This window comes from Bombina bombina, chromosome 2 (genome assembly GCF_027579735.1).
Source record: "Bombina bombina isolate aBomBom1 chromosome 2, aBomBom1.pri, whole genome shotgun sequence".
NCBI classification, from domain to species: Eukaryota; Metazoa; Chordata; class Amphibia; order Anura; family Bombinatoridae; genus Bombina; species Bombina bombina.
In genome coordinates, this window is record NC_069500.1 from 311,373,555 (window position 1) to 311,394,023 (window position 20,469).

The 20,469-nt window shown below is 37.3% G+C and overlaps 1 protein-coding gene across 1 annotated transcript in view; it reads right to left on the minus strand.

The window, feature by feature from the left end:
- Window positions 1–956: 956 nt before the first annotated feature.
- FBN2 (fibrillin 2) overlaps window positions 957–20,469 on the minus strand; it is a 649,022-nt gene continuing 629,509 nt past the window's right edge. The window contains exons 64-65 of the mRNA XM_053701643.1: window positions 18,554–18,722; window positions 957–3,560 (exon numbers count right to left, since the gene is read on the minus strand). Coding sequence (XP_053557618.1) covers window positions 3,189–3,560; window positions 18,554–18,722 — 541 coding nt within the window. The 3' untranslated portion in view covers window positions 957–3,188. The remainder of the gene's footprint in view (window positions 3,561–18,553; window positions 18,723–20,469) is intronic.

Genomic DNA, 20,469 nt, shown 5'->3' on the forward strand with positions numbered 1-20,469 from the left:
TGTGGTGGTATAGGGGTTAATAGGATAGATACTTGAAGTGGGTATGTGGCGGTATAAAGGTTAATAGTTTGGTACTTGCGGTGGGTATGTGTCGGTATAGGGGTTAATAGTTTAGTACTTGTGGTGGGTATGTGGTGGTATAGGGTTTAAGTTTAGTATTTGTGGTGGGTATGTGGCAGTTTTGATCTTTATTAGTGTAGTGTTAGTTTTTGATTGTGGGGTATTTCGGTTTAGGGGTATTAGGATTAGTGGTTATTCACACAGCAGTTCTATTCCAGGGATCCTTTACAATACATCGCCAATATGGGGGCGATGCAGGGTGTTGTCTATAGGCAGCATCACCGACCAAAGGCATATATAGTAAACACCTCTCGGTGATGCCACTATGTCGGGAGCATGGAATTTTTCGACAGGCTCGCAGCATTTTCGATCATAAGGCCTATGGGAGAAGTTAACATAGTCGCAATATCAGAAGTTCTGAAGTTAGCACGCATTGGACTTTTGCTTGCAAGCTAACTTTTTACTTTCAACTTGTAAAAATCACTCTAACCTGCCTACGTTAAAATTTTACTATGAGTGCAGTTAGTGTGCAAGTGATAATTTTAGTTAATACGTTACTTGTAATCTGGCGACATATACATATATATATATATATATATACATCTTCATTGGCAAGCTGCCCAAAGAGCATTTATTTCTAGTATTATATCCAAGTAATACAAAAAAATCTTCCTGGTTAGAGATGTGAAGTCCCAGATAAAATATATTCTAGGACCAAACTGTGGCTCCTACACTACCCCTGGGTTAGAGAAACGCTTTACCTCCTAATTAATGTAATAAATGTGATAATTTTCTGTTGCTTTATTTCTCTATTGGTATTTGCATTGTTTTTCATGTATTTTAGTGCATATTGAGAAATTTCAGCATTTGATCACTTTTACTATTAAAAGTCACAATTGTACCCCCAGAATAAGCTTTATTGCATGAAAACTGATGCCAACCACATAGACATTGTACTAAAAAAGCTAATTTTTTACCATTAACATTTGTAAAAGATTTTTTTGTTTTCCAAACAAAATAAACATAAAATACTGTTCTTAGTCTTTTATAATCTTTGGTCTACACGTATTTCATGAAGATTCCATTTGTATCACACAAGGCTCAATTCTTTTCTCATACCTAGTTATGCGCACCAGTTGTCCAAAGTGTAATATTGGTATACCCTTCTTTATTAAAAGGGACAGTACTTAATACAAAAACTACATATTTAACTGCAATAAAATGTGGAAAATCTTTTAAATAATTATAAGCTGAGGCATATTGTATATAACTAAACTAATAGTGAAAACATTTTTATACATACATCATTTCCTGACCTGCACAGAATGACTTGCTTAAAGGGACGATACCCAAATATTGAAGCACTTGAAAATGATGCAGCATAGCTGTAAAAAAGCTGACTGGAAAATATCACCTGAAATCTCTATGTAAAAAAGGAAGATATTTAATGTGCTCAATAGCCACATCTCAGAGAAAAAGGCACTTTAGACAGACAACCAGTATACTAGTCTCAGAACTTGCAAGGGAGTGAGAATCGCGCATGTGCAGGCACAGTCATGTTATTTCCCTACTCAGTTTGAGAAAGTTTAATATGAAGTCTCATGAGATTTAAGTGAAATCTAATGAGATCACAGTAGTGTGACATCAGCACAAATGAAGCTGATTGGCTGTTTTTTTACAGCATGCAGCTACAGTAGCTGGAGTATAACTGTTCACAGAGCACTTACTCTGGTGAGCTGAAGAAATTTTGAAGTAAAATGTCTTCCTTTTTTACATAGACATATTCAGGTTATATTTTCTCGTCAACTTTTTACAATTATGCTGCATATGAGTATTATGTCCCTTTAAATAGCAGCTCATAAACAATGCATCATTTACTGATCCACCGGCAAAGTAAGATGCATTGATTATTACCTTCAAACAAGTGAGCTGCCTACAGTAAAAAGAAACGTTAAGCACCAGATTGTTCATCACATAAGACGTGGGAGAAGATCTACAGTACATCTTTAATTGCAATGCAAGAATTTGTAAAGCAGTCATGGTATTTTCTCATGCTCGATATCTACAACAAAACTACTCAAAACGAGAAAAAAAATAATCACCAGTGTCTGATTTAACTCCATCACTGACGTTAAATAATTGCATAGCTTTTTAAAAATATCAAAACTTGTTTTTTTCTTCCTTCAAATTAATTCATTAATAAAATAACGGCCATTTTGAGTTGCATATATATGGTTTACAGCACCCTAAAATAACAAAACCAGTGTAGTTCATAGTTTTGTTCGTAAAGTGAATACAATGTAATGGCTCAAATATTACAAAAAAAAGCACTTGCTCCTTATTTAAATATTTCACTATGTACTCCATATATTATTGCAACAAATAAATAATCATTTACAATTATTTTAAGGGATTATAACAAAATACCCTATAGTGCTGCATGCTGCTAGTTGATTTCATAGTTGTTACAAGCCTTTCTGCTTTATTAGGTGTAATCATCAAGAATTCAAATTCTATATACCACCAAGAGCTGTAAATAAGGACTGGCATTCATTTTGCATAAATTACTGGCATTATGTATTCACTATTGACTAGAATATGAGTGGTAAAACTAATGATACACTTGTGTACATTCACATGTATGGTATAGGCAGAAAACCTGCTTCCAGAGCAAAATACAATTTCCATTGCATTCAGAGAATTCAAGGAGGGGGCATGCAACTAAGTACAGTTCAGTCATTAACCACTTGATTGGAAAAGATGGTTGTAACATATTCCTTACAAGGTGTTGCATCCATCTCCGGCAGTCAAATGGTTAATACCAAAACCATTTTTACATGGATTACAATCTCCATAAAGAATGGAATGTTATTTTCTCAACATTGAAGCTCTGTGGATTTTAATCGATTTAAAGATTCACATAGAATACAACAATCTTGGCTGATACTTAATTACAGTGTCGGCCTCAGCAATGTCTGTGTTATCTGTCCTGCAGGAAGATTGTGCAGGAAACCTACATGTTTCTTTAAGTATAGTCACTGATCCCATAAAGCTTTCAAAAAGACATGCTCAGGTGGATAAATAAAGGGATGGACGCAATATAAAGTGTGGTCTCAGTCTGATTGTCCTTATGAGAGCTCTATCTGTAGTCTCATGTTGAGAGTTTCTCCGAGCTCCCCTAGGAGGTAGTTTTCATTGTTTTTCTCTTCCAGTTTAATTAAGTCAGACGTCTTGTAAAGGGGGATGCTGGTGATATCCAGTGCGTAAGTCCCTGGCATAATCTTCTTCTGAGCAGCATGGAGGTAGCTAAGTCCATCCCTCTGGTTAATGCGGAAGATACTATGGTCGCCATGAGAAATAATATAACGTACATGGTTGTTAAGGGTCTGGATGGCTGGGAGAAGTTGCAATATATGCTTCCTGGCATTCAGCTCTGAAATATTTAACACTATTTTGATAGGTGCATCCAAGTCAAGACTCTTAAGGCTCATCTGTTCAATCTGTAAAAGAATAAATGAATGTGTTTGACTTGGTATCACTTACAGTACAATTGCTATAACCCAGCTAAACCAAAAATGTTAATAACAAATGGTTGCTACAATTACAAAGTAGAGGTAAAATGATGACAATCTATTTGAAATGCACTGGACTTTTATTAGAACACTGGGAATTCATATTACTATAATTTCCTCAAATAGTTTTACTGTTTATTCCACAAATATAAAAATGCATTACATATTTATCTATTTTGTACTATAAAAAACATATAGGAAGCATCTTATGCCTACTATTAGGGATGGCGTCACAAAGAACCCCAGACCAGGTGAGGAACCTTTTGGAGACTTTATGCCCATTTAACACAATTCTCTTTAGTGCCCTTGCCACAGTTATTTAAAATTAAAAGAACATTAAACATTAAAATGATTTAACCCCTTTATAGTTATCATCATGTAAAACGTTATTGCTGATATATACAATGGATTCATAAAAAATAATAATTTATTAGACAGCCCACAAGTGAGCCAGCACATTTCTTCTGCCAGCCACACTGGACACTAGTGCAATAGGTTTAGCACCCCTACACTTGAATATCTTTATTCAATGCTGTTTGACTCGCCTATACTCAGTTCTTCTCTAATTATATACATTTGCTTTTTTCTGTCATAAACTTAAAGGGATATGACATCTAAAAATGTTTTTTTTTTATTCAGACCGAACATAACATTTTAAAAAAACTTCCACATTTATTTCTATTATCAAAATTTGCTTCTTTGCCGTGATAGTCTGTGTTGAAGAGCTAGCTAGGTAGGAATCTGAAGAACTACATGGCAGGAAATAATGCTGCCATTTAGTGCTCCTGCAAATGAATAATGTTCTTGAAAAACTGCTGCCATATAATGTTCCAGAAATGGGACGGCTCCTAAGCACACATCCCTGCTCTTCAACAAAAGATACCAAAAGAACAAAGAAAAATAATAACAGAAGTAAACTAGAAGGTGGTTTAAAATCAATTGCTCTATCTGAATAATGAAAGGAACATTTGGGGTTTCATGTCCCTTCAAGTCTGCTTATGATGAGCCTATATACTTCTAGGGCAGTTTCCAATTGATTTATTAGGCAGTCAAGTGGACTGAAGATAGAACTACAAATCATATGCTCTGAATTCAAAACCTTAGTTACCTGACCATTCAGGAAATTACCCTCCCATAACCTTTTTACTGATATTTTGCATTTGTAATCCTGAACTTTGAATATAGATCATCACATTAACCCTTTCTGCGCTAAAAGTAAGCCAATAAATTAGATGGATTATATACAGGAAAAAAAATTGTTGTGTAATTTAATTATTTATTTCTTCTACTGGTCCTATAGCTTATCTCTAAAAATGATGCTTTTTCACTGCCATAAGAAAGATTAGATAGATCTTATGGATTCTGAACCCTGATCCTGCTACATTCTACACCAGAGCTTTCCAAACTTTTCATGTTGGTGACGCAGTTTTTAGACCTAAATCATTTCCCGACACAGTAATTCAGTTGTACTAGCAAACAGGAGGTTAAACTAACTTACGGACACAAACATTAATGATATAATAACGAAATGTATTTACAAGTAACAGTAAGTAAGTATGTGCAAGAATTAAAAACAAGTTTAATACCACCAATAGCTACTTACTATTGTAATGGGATGTATAAGGTTGATGGGATGAACAGTTTCTGAATATTTGGTGGAATATTAGATAAAGACACTCGCATTTCATCATCAAGCATTTTTTAGCTTCCCTTTTCTATCCATATATCAAGAGCAGGAGCAGCAATGCACTACTGGGAGCTAGCTGGGGAAAAAAAAACACTTTGACTTCTGACTTCAGCTCAGCGTTTAAGCTGCTGTCGTCCGAGCTCTGTGAGTCCAACTGACTACTGCCCATGCTGCAAACACACTGCTGTCCCACTCACTGACTACACATGCAGTCACGAGCCGATTGAGGAGACTACACGTGCAGTCAGGAGCCAATGTGCCGCCAAAGCCGCCAATGGGAATAGTTTCAGTTCCCACTGAGCTGTGCCAATAGGTTAAGATGATCTGTGACCCACTAGGTATCAATCACGTGTTAACCATGTGATGTGCGTAGCAGGCGGAAAGTCGGAAACCAAAAAATAATTTAAATTTAAAAAAATTTGTGCTGAAGCACTTACACACTGCAGCCGACACACTAATGTGTCACAACACACAGTTTGGAAAGCACTGTTCTACACACTTATTACATGATCAGTGCATGATCTAATTTATATTTGTCTCTATATGGCCGAAAGGAAGGAGATAAGATAAACAATATTCAAAAGAAATGTCCCTGAAACTGTTTCTGAAAATAGGATTGAGCTAGCATTCTATTGGCTGATTGGAACAGCCAATAGGATTGAACTTCAATCCTATTGGCTGATTGCATCAGCCAATAGGATTTTTTCTACCTTAATTCCGATTGTCTGATAGAATTCTATCAGCCAATCGGAATCTAAGGGACGCCATCTTGGATGACGTCACTTAAAGGAACCGTCATTCAGTAAGAAGACTCCGGATGAAGAGGATGCTCCGCGCCGGATGTCTTGAAGATGGAGCCGCTCCACGTCGGATGGATGAAGATAGAAGATGCCGTCTGGATGAAGACTTCTGCCCGTCAGGAGGACCACTTCGCCTGGCTTGGATGAGGACTTTGGCCTGGTTGGATGAAGACTTCTGCCGCTTCCTTGAGGATGGATGTCCGGTCTTCAGAACAATGTCGATCTTCAGGGTTTTTTTTAAGGGTGTATTGGGTGGGTTTTATTTTTTAGATTAGGGTTTGGGCCGCAAAAGAGCTAATTGCCCTTTTAAGGGCAATGTCCATCCAAATGCCCTTTTCAGGGCAATGGGGAGCTTAGTTTTTTTTAGATAGTATTTTATTTGGGGGGTTGGTTGTGTGGGTGGTGAGTTTTACTGTTGGGGGGGGTTTGTATTTTTTTACAGGTAAAAGAGCTGATTACTTTGGTTCAATGCCCTGCAAAAGGCCCTTTTAAGGGCTATTGATAGTTTAGGCTAGGTTTTTTTTTATTTTGGGGGGGGCTTTTTTATTTTGATAGGGCTATTAGATTAGGTGTAATTAGTTTAAATATCTTGTAATTTGTTTATTATTTTCTGTAATTTAGTGTTTGTTTTTGTACTTTAGCTAATTTAATTTAATTTGTTTAATTGTTTTTAATTTAGTTAATTTATTTAATTGTAGGGTTAGGTTAGGTGTTATTGTAACTTAGGTTAGGTTTTATTTTACAGGTACTTTTGTATTTATTTTAGCTAGGTAGTTATTAAATAGTTAATAACTATTTAATAACTATTGTACCTAGTTAAAATAAATACAAACTTGTCTGTAAAATAAAAATAAACCCTAAGGCCTAGATTTAGAGTTTGGCGGTAGCCGTGAAAACCAGCGTTAGAGGCTCCTAACGCTGGTTTTAGGCTACCTCCGGTATTTGGAGTCACTCAAAAAAGGGTCTAATGCTCACTTTTCAGCCGCGACTTTTCCATACCGCAGATCCCCTTACGTAATTTGCGTATCCTATCTTTTCAATGGGATTTTTCTAACTCCGGTATTTAGAGTCGTGTCTAAAGTGAGCGTTAGAATTCTAACGACAAAACTCCAGCAGCAGGAAAAAAGTCAGTAGTTAAGAGCTTTCTGGGCTAACGCCAGTTCATAAAGCTCTTAACTACTGTACTCTAAAGTACACTAACACCCATAAACTACCTATGTAACTCTAAACCGAGGTCCCCCACATCGCCGACACTCTATTAAATTTTTTTAACCCCTAATCTGCCGACCGCCACCTACGTTATACTTATGTACCCCTAATCTGCTGCCCCTAACACCGCCGACCTCTATATTATATTTATTAACCCCTAATCTGTCCCCCACAACGTCGCCGCCAGCTACCTACACTTATTAACCCCTAATCTGCCGACCGCAAAGCGCCGCCACCTACGTTATCCTTATGTACCCCTAATCTGCTGCCCCTAACACCGCCGACCCCTATATTATATTTATTAACCCCTAATCTGCCCCCCTCAACGTCGCCTCCACCTGCCTACACTTATTAACCCCTAATCTGCCGAGCGGACCGCACCGCTACTATAATAAAGTTATTAACCCCTAATCCGCCTCACTAACCCTATAATAAATAGTATTAACCCCTAATCTGCCCTCCCTAACATCGCCGACACCTAACTTCAATTATTAACCCCTAATCTGCCGACCAGAGCTCACCGCTATTCTAATAAATGTATTAACCCCTAAAGCTAAGTCTAACCCTAACACTAACACCCCCCTAAGTTAAATATAATTTGAACAAAATTAATTAACTCTTATTAAATAAATTATTCCTATTTAAAGCTAAATACTTACCTGTAAAATAAATCCTAATATAGCTACAATATAAATTATAATTACATTGTAGCTATTTTAGGATTAATATTTATTTTACAGGCAACTTTGTAATTATTTTAACCAGGTACAATAGCTATTAAATAGTTAAGAACTATTTAATAGCTACCTAGTTAAAATAATTACAAAATTACCTGTAAAATAAATCCTAACCTAAGTTACAATTAAACCTAACACTATACTATCATTAAATTAATTAAATAAAATACCTATAATTACCTACAATTAAACCTAACACTACACTATCAATACATTAATTAAATACAATATCTACAAATAAATACAATGAAATAAACTAACTAAAGTACAAAAAATAAAAAAATATTTACAAACATAAGAAAAATATTACAACAATTTTAAACTAATTACACCTACTCTAAGCCCCCTAATAAAATAACAAAGACCCCCAAAATAAAAAATGCCCTACCCTATTCTATATTACTAAAGTTCAAAGCTCTTTTACCTTACCAGCCCTGAACAGGGCCCTTTGCGGGGCATGCCCCAAGAAGTTCAGCTCTTTTGCCTGTAAAAAAAAAACATAAAATACCCCCCCCAACATTACAACCCACCACCCACATACCCCTAATCTAACCCAAACCCCCCTTAAATAAACCTAACACTAAGCCCCTGAAGATCATCCTACCTTGTCTTCACCTCACCAGGTATCACCGATCCGTCCTGGCTCCAAAATCTTCATCCAACCCAAGCGGGGGCTGGCGATCCATCATCCGGTGGCTGAAGAGGTCCAGAAGAGGCTCCAAAGTCTTCATCCTATCCGGGAAGAAGAGGCGATCCAGACCGGCAACCATCTCGATCCAAGCGGCATCTTCTATCTTCATCCGATGACGACCGGCTCCATCCTGAAGACCTCCACCGCGGACCCATCTTCTTCCGGCGACGTCCAACTGAAGAATGACGGTTCCTTTAAGGGACGTCATCCAAGATGGCGTCCCTCGAATTCCGATTGGCTGATAGGATTCTATCAGCCAATCGGAATTAAGGTAGGAATATTCTGATTGGCTGATGGAATCAGCCAATCAGAATCAAGTTCAATCCGATTGATCCAATCAGCCAATCAGATTGAGCTCGCATTCTATTGGCTGATCGGAACAGCCAATAGAATGCAGCCAATCAGAATATTCCTACCTTAATTCCGATTGGCTGATAGAATCCTATCAGCCAATCGGAATTCGAGGGACGCCATCTTGGATGACGTCCCTTAAAGGAACCGTCATTCTTCAGTTGGACGTCGCCGGAAGAAGATGGGTCCGCGGTGGAGGTCTTCAGGATGGAGCCGGTCGTCATCGGATGAAGATAGAAGATGCCGCTTGGATCAAGATGGTTGCCGGTCCGGATCGCCTCTTCTTCCCGGATAGGATGAAGACTTTGGAGCCTCTTCTGGACCTCTTCAGCCACCGGATGATGGATCGCCAGCCCCCGCTTGGGTTGGATGAAGATTTTGGAGCCAGGACGGATCGGTGATACCTGGTGAGGTGAAGACAAGGTAGGATGATCTTCAGGGGCTTAGTGTTAGGTTTATTTAAGGGGGGTTTGGGTTAGATTAGGGGTATGTGGGTGGTGGGTTGTAATGTTGGGGGGGGGTATTGTATTTTTTTTTTACAGGCAAAAGAGCTGAACTTCTTGGGGCATGCCCCGCAAAGGGCCCTGTTCAGGGCTGGTAAGGTAAAATAGCTTTGAACTTTAGTAATTTAGAATAGGGTAGGGCATTTTTTATTTTGGGGGTCTTTGTTATTTTATTAGGGGGCTTAGAGTAGGTGTAATTAGTTTAAAATTGTTGTAATATTTTTCTTATGTTTGTAAATATTTTTTTATTTTTTGTAACTTATTTCTTTTTTATTTTTTGTACTTTAGTTAGTTTATTTCATTGTAGTTATTTGTAGGAATTGTATTTAATTTATTTATTGATAGTGTAGTGTTAGGTTTAATTGTAGGTATTGTATTTAATTAATTTATTGATAGTGTAGTGTTAGGTTTAATTGTAACTTAGGTTAGGATTTATTTTACAGGTAATTTTGTAATTATTTTAACTAGGTAGCTATTAAATAGTTCTTAACTATTTAATAGCTATTGTACCTGGTTAAAATAAATACAAAGTTACCTGTAAAATAAATATTAATCCTAAAATAGCTATAATATAATTATAATTTATATTGTAGCTATATTAGGATTTATATTACAGGTAAGTATTTAGCTTTAAATAGGAATAATTTATTTAATAAGAGATAATTAATTTCGTTAGATGTAAATTATATTTAATTTAGGGGGGTGTTAGTGTTAGGGTTAGACTTAGCTTTAGGGGTTAATACATTTATTAGAATAGCGGTGAGCTCCAGTTGGCAGATTAGGGGTTAATAATTGAAGTTAGGTGTCGGCGATGTTAGGGAGGGCAGATTAGGGGTTAATACTATTTATTATAGGGTTAGTGAGGCGGATTAGGGGTTAATAACTTTATTATAGTAGCGCTCAGGTCCGCTCGGCAGATTAGGGGTTAATAAGTGTAGGCAGGTGGAGGCGACATTGTGGGGGGCAGATTAGGGGTTAATAAATATAATATAGGGGTCGGCGATGTTAGGGCAGCAGATTAGGGGTACATAGGGATAATGTAAGTAGCGGCGGTTTACGGAGCGGCAGATTAGGGGTTAATAATAATATGCAGGGGTCAGCGATAGCAGGGGCGGCAGATTAGGGGTTAATAAGTGTAAGGTTAGGGGTGTGTAGACTCGGGGTACATGTTAGAGTGTTAGGTGCAGACGTAGGAAGTGTTTCCGCATAGCAAACAATGGGGCTGCGTTAGGAGCTGAACACGGCTTTTTTGCAGGTGTTAGGTTTTTTTTCAGCTCAAACAGCCCCATTGTTTTCTATGGGGGAATCATGCACGAGCACGTTTTTGAGGCTGGCCGCTTGCGTAAGCAACTCTGGTATCGAGAGTTGAAGCTGCGTTAAATATGCTCTACGTTCCTTTTTTGGAGCCTAACGCAGCCTTTATGTGGACTCTCAATACCAGAGTTATTTTTATGGTGCGGCCAGAAAAAAGCCGGCGTTAGCTTTTCGGGTCGTTACAGACAAAACTCCAAATCTAGCCGTAAGATAGCTACAATGTAACTATTTATATTATATTATATTGTATCTAGCTTAGGGTTTATTTTATAGGTAAGTATTTAGTTTTAAATAGGAATTATTTAGGTAATAATAGTAATTTGTATTAAGATTTATTGTAATTATATTTAAGTTAGGGGGTGTTAGGGTTAGACTTAGGTTTAGGGGTTAATACATTTAGTATAGTGGCAGCGACGTTGGGGGCGGCAGATTAGGGGTTAATAAGTGTAGGTAGGTTGCGGCGACATTGGGGGCAGCAGATTAAGGGTTAATAAATATAATGTAGGTGTCGGCAATGTTGGGGGCAGCAGATTAGGGGTTAATACATATAATGTAGGTGGCGGCGGTGTCCGGAGCGTCAGATTAGGGGGTAATAAGTATAATGTAGGTGTCGGCGATGTCGGGGGCATCAGATTAGGGGTTAATAAGTGTAAGATTAGGGGTGTTTAGACTCGTGGTTCATGTTAGGGTGTTAGGTGTAAACATAGATTTTATTTCTCCATAGGAATCAATGGGGCTGCGTTACTGAGATTTACACTGCTTTTTTGCAGGTGTTAGACTTTTTCTCAGCCGGCTCTCCACGTTGATTCCTATGGGGAAATCGTGCATGAGCACGTACGACCAGCTCACCGCTGACTTAAGCAGCGCTGGTATTGGAGTGTGGTAAGGAGCACACTTCTTGCCTTTTAACGCCGGGTTTGTAAAAACCCGTAATACCAGCGCTGCATGTAAGTGAGGGGTGAGAGAAAACTGCTCGTTAGCACCGCATATCCTCTAACGCAAAATCCGTAATCTGGCTGTATTTTTGCCTGTTTTGAATGGTATTTGGTTGTTTCAATTAATTTTATTTCAATGTTTAAACTTTCTAATGATTAATTAGAATTGCTTTAAAATTGATTAAATAAAAAACTCCTGAGTGTGTTCTGTAAAAGATTTGAATCCAGGGCTAAACTTTGTTACCCTGATTATACATACACACTATATACTCTGGAAATCCTTAATATAACATAGAAATGTAATTATACACTCTGTACACTGAGTAGGGAGTGGAACTAGAGTATGTTTACTCAGAATGTGTAACTGGAATGCCAAAATCATAGGTTCTGTAAAGTTTTCTGGGCTGGTGAGATTCCATAAGAATACTCGTCAGCCTTTCTATTTCCCTGCTAAAAAAAAAGCCCCTTTTTACCCTGAAAACAGCGTATCTCGCTAAGGGGTGTATACTGCATTTTTGTATGGGAAGGAGTTGCAGGCATCACAAAAGTGAACAATTATATTTGTAATTTAAAAATCATACAAAACAAAAAATTGTATTGTTAAGGTGCATCAAAAATCATAACAAAATTGCTCACCATAAATTGTATTGTATAAAAAATGTAATATTACTATCACCTAGATTACGAGTTTTGCGTTATGAGTCAAATAGCAGCGTTGTGGCCCATAACGCATCATTTTCCCTAACGCAGCCATTACAAGTCTTGTCAGTATAGGTGTACCGTAAGTTTTTTAGCCTGTAATGCAACAGCAGTACCGCACTCGTGAAAATGATGTTTTTTCATGAGATTCCCATAGCGCCGGTATTACGGGTTTTGCGTTCTGGCTAAAAAGCGAGCATTACAGCCTAAAACGACAAGATCTGTAACACCATCTAAAGTCAGTAGTTATGAGTTTTACCCTACAAAGCTATAACATAAAACTCATAACTAAAGTGTTAAAAAGTACACTAACACCCATAAACTACCTATTAACTCCTAAACCGAGCCCCTCCCGCATCGCAAACACTAAATTAAATTTATTAACCCCTAATCGGCTGCTCCCGATATCTCTGTCACTTTAAAAAAATATTAACCCCTATTCCGCCGCTCCCTGACAGCCTCACCACTATACTAAAGTTATTAACCCCTAAGCCGCCGCCCTCCGGCATCGCAAACACTATTGAAATAGTATTAACCCCTAACCTGCCGTCCACAACGAAATATACTAAACTATTAACCCCTAAACCGAAAGCCCCCCACATCAAAATAAACTAAATTAAACTATTTACCCCAAAACCTAACAACCCCCTAACTTTATATTAAAATTGCAATTTCCCTATCTTAAATTAAATTAAAATTTACCTGTCAAATTCAAAAACTAAGTTTAAACTAAGAATGAAACTAATATAATAATTAAACTAACTACCAATTAAATTAAACTAAACTATCCTAAAATCCTAACATTACTCTAAAAATTACAAAGTATCTAAATACAAAAACAAAAAAATACTAAGATACAAAAAATAACAAACACTAAATTACAGATATTATCCAAATTAAAAATAATTACACCTAATCTAATAGCCCTATTAAAATAAAAAAGCCCACCCAAAAAAAAACCCCAGCCTACAATAAACTACCAATGGCCCTTAAAAGGGTCTTTTGTGGGGGCATTGCCCCAAAGATATCAGCTCTTTTACCTGTAAAAAAACACAAAGACCCCCAAAAGTAAAACACACCACCCAACCAACCCCCTAAAATAAAAACCTAATTCTAAAAAAAAACTAAGCTACCCATTGCCCTGAAAAGGGCATTTGTATGGGCATTGCCCTTAAAAGAGCATTTAGCTCTTTTACTGCCCAGACCGTAAACTAAAAGAAAAACCCACCCAAAAAAAACCTTAAAAAAACCTAACACTAACCCCCTAATGATCCACTTACAGTTTTTGAATTCCCGCTTGAACGATCTTCATCCCAGAGTTGTAGTCCTGATCCAGGCGGCGAGAAGTCTTCACCCAGACGGCCTCTTCAATCTTCATGCCGACGGTGAAATCCTGATCCAAGTGGTGAGAAGTCTTCATCCAGGTGGCCTCTTCAATCTTCATCTAGGTGACAGCTTCTATCTTGATCCCAGAGGTGCGGAGCGGGTCTATCCTGAAGACATCCGCCGCAGTGCATCGTCTTCATATGGTTGTCACCGCCGTACACTGAATCTTCAATACAAGCTACGCGCTCCAAGATGGTGTCCCTTGCTTGTCCCATTCCTATTGGCTGAAAATTTTGAATCAGCCAATAGGAATTAGGGCTGCTAAAATCCTATTGGCTATTTAAAAAACACCCCAAAATAAAAAACCTAATCTAAAATAAACTACCAATGGCCCTTAAAAAAAATACAAATACCGACAAACATTACAAACCCCCACCCCCCAAAACCCACAATTCGAATTAGCCAATAGAATGAGAGCTGCTTACATCCTATTGGCTAATTCGAATTGTGGGTTTTGGGGGGTGGGGGTTTGTAATGTTTGTCGGTATTTGTATTTTTTTAAGGGCCATTGGTAGTTTATTTTAGATTAGGTTTTTTATTTTGGGGTGTTTTTTTATGGGTATTAGAATAGGAATTATTTTTTTTATTTTTGATAATTTGTTTGTTATTTTGTGTAATGTATATTTTTAGGGTTTTTTTTTTGTTTTTTTTTAGCAAAAGAGCTGTTTAATTTAGGGCAATGCCCTACAAATGGCCATTTTAAGGGCCCCCGAAAAGGCCCTTTTAATGGACCTTGGTAGTTTATTCTAGATTAGACTTTTTATTTTGGGGTGTTTTTTTTTTTTTTTTTTTTTAAAGGTATTAGAATAGGAATAATCTTAATTTTTTTTTGGATAATTTTTTTTTATTTTTTGTAATGGTAGTTTTTTTATTTTTTGTGATTTTAGTGTTTTAGTGTAAGGCAGGCTAGGTTTTATTTCACAGGTAACTTTGTATTTATTTTAGCTAGGTAGTTAGTAAATAGTTAATAACTATTTACTAACTATTCTACCTAGTTAAAATAGATACAAACTTACATGTGGAATTAAAATAAAATCTAAGCTAGCTACAATATAACTATTAGTTATACTGTAGCTAGCTTAGGTTTTATTTTACAGGTATTTAGTTTTAAATAGGTATTATTTAGTTAATAATTGTAAATTTAATTTAGAACTACGAAGAGATGAAAGACAGGCGCAGCCCAATTCAAGTGCAGGGTAATTTATTGTATCATATATGTAAGCACACAATCCATACTTACAAACATTTAAAAATATGAAAAGCAGTTTCAAATATAAAACGATGCCTCCAATGTAATACTTGAAATCACAGCCCAAACACATACATCTCGGTCGGTAGATACTAAGTCTGAGTGAGGAGTGCTGGAAGTTAATAAAATACTACAGATGGTATAATAGAACTCTACGTACGTTTCGTCTGAGTATGCTCAGACTTTTTCAAGAGTAATTTTTTTTTAATTTAGATCTATTTTAATTATGTTAAAGTTAGGGGGTGTTAGTGTTAGGTTTAGGTGTCGGGGTTAATAGTTTAATTTAGGTTGTTGCGATGTGGGGAGCTGGCGGTTTAGGGGTTAATAGGTTTATTTAGTTAATAATTGTAATTTTAATTTAGATCTATTTTAATTATGTTAAAGTTAGGGAGGGTTAGTTTTACGTTAGGGTTAGGTTTAGGGGTAAATATAGTTTAATTTAGGTTGTTGCAATGTGGGGGGCTGGCGGTTTAGGGGTTAATAGGTTTATTTAGTGTTAGTGATGTGGGAGGCCAGAGGTTTAGGGGTTAATAACTTTATTTAGTTGCAGCGATGTTGGAGTGCGGCAGAATACTGGTTAATAACGTTAGTATAGTGGCAGCGACATCGGGAGCGACAGATAAGGGGTTAATAACTGTAGCCAGGTGTCAGTGATGTCAGGGGCAGCAGATTAGGCATGTTTAGACTCTGGGTTTATGTTAGGGTGTTAGGTTTAAACTGTATTTTAAACTGTAAACTGTATAGACATCAATGGGGCTGCGTTACAGAGCTTTTGTTTCCGCGATCGCAGGTGTTACACTTTTTTTGCTGGCTCTCCCCATTGATGTCTATGGGGAAAGCGTGCACGAGCACGTCAAAACACCTTTGCTTTTGTGTGCGGTATGGAGCTCAACACAGCCATATCGCCTTCACAAGCCGGGTTTTTTTAAACTTGTAATGGTAGCGCTATAGAGGGTTAAATAACGCAACTTTTGTTGCGTTCTTTACTTTCCCTTTAGCGCTCAAAACTCGTAATCTAGCTGTATGTAAATTACACAGGAATAAATCATATTCATACTATAATATAATATTTTGTAAAATTTCTCTAAAATTCCAGTGTAATGCTATAAACATTTTCACACTACAGTTCTCGCTGTTTTTTCTTGCCAGTTAAAAAGTGGCGAGTTTTCACCAAAATACTATGCATATGAAAATCAAAGCAAATTTAAAAGGTACAGTGCATTTAAAGCGGAGTAATTTGATTTGTATTAAGCGTAATATTCAAGTTTTAAAACACGCCGGTTCCCCCTCTGTACTTCGCCCTCCATTGTGAACTTTTATCTAGCAGAGAGCTCTCATTCTTTCTAAAGGAGACTTCTTGCCACTCACATGGACAGCACCTTTGTTTATAGAATTCCATGAGGACTACCCCTGCGAGTGCGAGTGTTGGCGCAAAAAAGCACATCTAGACCTGCAAATTTTATAGAATTGCCCCCATAACAGTATAAGTGACTTGATTGAAATATTTAAATAGACTATTCTGCGTACATATGTAGTTTGAATGTGTGCATTTGGTGTGACTTTATTATCGAAATCCTTTGTTGAAAAGCATACCTAAATATGCTCAGAGCAGCAAAGCACTACTGGGAGCTAGCTGGTAATTGGTGGCTAGATACATATGCTTTTCGTCATTGACTCACCAGATGTGTTTAAAGGGAGAGTAAAGTCAAAATTAAACTTTCATGATTCAGATAGGGCATGCAATTTTAAACAACTTTCAATTTTACTTTTATCATAACATTTCCTATGTTGTCTTGGTATTCTTTGTTGAAGGCTAAACCTAGGTAGGCTCATATGCTAATTTCTAAGCCCTTGAAGGCCACCTCTAACCGCAGTGCATTTTATTAGAGTTTCACCGCTATACAGTGCTAGTTCATGTGTGCCATATAGATAACATTGTGCTCTCTACCATGGAATTATGCAGGAGTCAGCACTAATTGGCTGAAATGCAAGATTGTAAAAAGCACTGAGATAAGGGGGCAGTCTGCAGAAGCTTAGATACAAGGTAATGACAGAGGTAAAATGTGTTTTAATATAACTGTGTTGGTTATGCAAAACTGGGGAAAGGGTAATGAAGGGATTATCTATCTTTTTAAACAACAAAAATGATCACATGGACTGTCCCTTTAACTAGCTCCCAGTAGCCCATAGCTGCTCTGGAGCTGATTTTAAAATGCAAAGGTGTTAAACACATAGTTATATGTAATCAATAGTCCAATAATAAACTACTTCTTCACATTACTTGTATTTATTAGTATTTCTTTAAATTTGCAAAGGTAGACATCAACGCAGGCATACATACATCTCATAACCTGTAGTGCAACTATAGAAAAAGTGCTAAAACATTTATAAACACATACAGTATATACTATAAGTCATGTCTGATGTAAGGATTAACTACAAGTTGTTTCCATGCGAAAAGTGAAGGCAGTCGCTGACTACTACTGGCACGAATTCAGGATCCATGCTTGAAGGGTACTTTGACATACAGTCATAAGGAGAGGTATTGCCTAAAGTCATAACGGAACCGCTAGATGGGGAGCCTGTCTTAATGGTTGGCAGGTGATCCGGAATACATTAATTTGCCTCCTTATTGTACTGCTTATGGGTTACATGGACTGTCTCAAGTAATCCGAAATGGGATACTGCTAATACGTATGCTTGCTGTTACGCTGCTGTGCTAATAACTTGTTGGTTAATTGCTGGATGCTTAACTATTTGCCCTATGCTTACTTTGACCTGCACGGATGTATGTGCTTTTACTGCTTACTAACAAGTCACACTAATAACGGAACTGCTAAAGCATGAAAAATGAATACTTTACTATCTGCCTCATTTGACAGTGAAATTATTGTCATCTTTGGGACACTCATGCATGCATAGATCCCCATGCTTTCCTGGCCAGACAAGACCTATTATATATAGGGTTTGGTTCCGCAGGGTGTTGCATGCTGAGTGATTGACCATTGTATGTATATATGTGTTTATAAATGTTTTAGCACTTTTTCTATAGTTGCACTTTACAGGTGATGAGATGTATGTATACCTGATATGATGACAGGATATTCCTCATTTAATATGCTATAATTAAATAATACATTTGATTATATATTTGAAAAGAGTTCTGAATTCCCTTTCTTTTACACTAAGACTTTCATATATATATAGTGGCTACCTTTGCAAATTTAAAGAAATATAGTATTTTGGGTCTGCACCATTATTTTTGAGAGATTTTTTCTTGAGCTAACTAAGGTACATATTTTATGTGTTGCGCTTGCTTATCATCTATTATGTATTTATTAGTATGTTCCCTCAACCTACCGTTGTAGTCTCAGTATTATTAGAACTTCTTTTTCTTCTCCCACTCTTCTTTGAGTAGCCATTAACATGACAATCATAACACCCTTCTGGAGACAGTGCATTGTCCTCATCTTCTCTGCCAGAAGACAGGAACTGCCCTCTGTTAAATCCCATGCCTGAGACACAATGCCTGCACAGAAATATATATTTTATTAGTAAAGTTGGTAATTAATATTTTTACAATTGTAATACAGCTTCAAAAGGATAAAAGACTTGTTACCCTTACATGGATTTTCTATTCTTTTAAGGAAAATTGTTCATTAAGAATCCTTTGTGTTTGCTTTGATTGGACATAAGTATATTTAAAATGGTTTTACAAATCAAGAGCAGTTAAGTAATCCAATAAAAGACCTGTTTCAACAATCAGCAACATTTATTCCAAGATCAATACCCAACCCTCTTACTACTTATCAAGCCGTCAACTTATTTGCATTCGACGGCACCAATACACTCGCCTGACATCACCTAACATTGCGGCCGCGGACCTGAATACGCTCTCCATATTTAACAAAAAAGCTGTCAAAAAGCCACGCACCAAGTATGGGGCGATGAATAGCGGACTGTTGTTAACTAACAGTCATCGATCTCGCTGCTATTCGGCTTTTTCACAGCTTTATTTATACCCTGTCACTAAACACTGCCACAATACTAAAGTGTTTAACCCCTATCTCGCCGCTCCTGGACCCCGCCGCAACTAAATAAAGTTATTATCCCCTATCCCGCTGCTCCCCGACACCGCCGCAACTAACTAAATTTATTAAACCCCTAAACCACTGGCCTCCCACATCACTACCACTTACTAAACCTATTAACCACTAAACCGCCAGCCCCCCACATCGACATAAACTAAATTAACCTATTAACCGCTAAACCTAACAACAACTTTATATTAAATATTAACTCATCCCTATCTTTTTTTTTTTTAAATGATTTTTATTGAGGTAAAATGGCAAACAAGAATAAAAACTTCACAAAGAAATAACATGGCAACATGCCCATTTGACATACATTTAAATTTTACAGGGTGAATTGAACAAGCATGTCTGTACAGTTGTAGAAACCGGACTTAACTCAATCCAAATGTGTACCTTCAAGCCATGAGCATTACCTCAATTTTACATAAGTGCATGGATCTAGGACAAATAAAACAACTCCAAACATCTGGTGGGGTGCAAGCCTAGCTACATTGACCACAATAAAACCTTGTGCAGGCTTGTGCATGTCCTTAAAGTATTCAGCTGATCCATTAACTAAATAACATAACAAACACGGATGATTAAATAGAGGTGGGAATAAGCATCGCCCCAATTGGATTCAATCCTCAAGTTGTCTCCAATACACCGGCTGATGGTGTAGACATGGGGGGTAGGCTTACTCCAGGTACCTATGATGAAATGGTAGTAATTGAAAGCCGAACCTTTCTGCGAGGCAACAGGATAGGGAAGTAAATGTGGGAACTAAGGAGAAGAGGGGAGGGGGGGAAAGAGAAGGAGAAGAGGAAAAAAAAAAAAAAAAAAAAAAAAGAAAGAAGGGAAAGCGGGAGGGCCTTGTGGGGACCTGCCTAGAGGGACAAAAGGTCTCATTTAATCCTATCTGTAAATGCGTTCCTGTAGGAGTAAAGTCTGCACACTCACATACTACTCTTTTCCCAGACCTCCCAGGGTATCCAGACCTGACCATGTAGACCCAAGTTGCCTCTACAGCTCAAAGAATATTCTTCCATAGAATGTATGTATGTGACGATCTCCCTGACCATGTTAAACGTGACTTGGGAGGTTCCGAGCCAGCATCTAGCAATTACCATTTTTGTGGCCAGGAGTACAATAATACACAGGATTTTTTCTGGCTTGTTCAATTTACCTAGTCCTAGGTGAAAA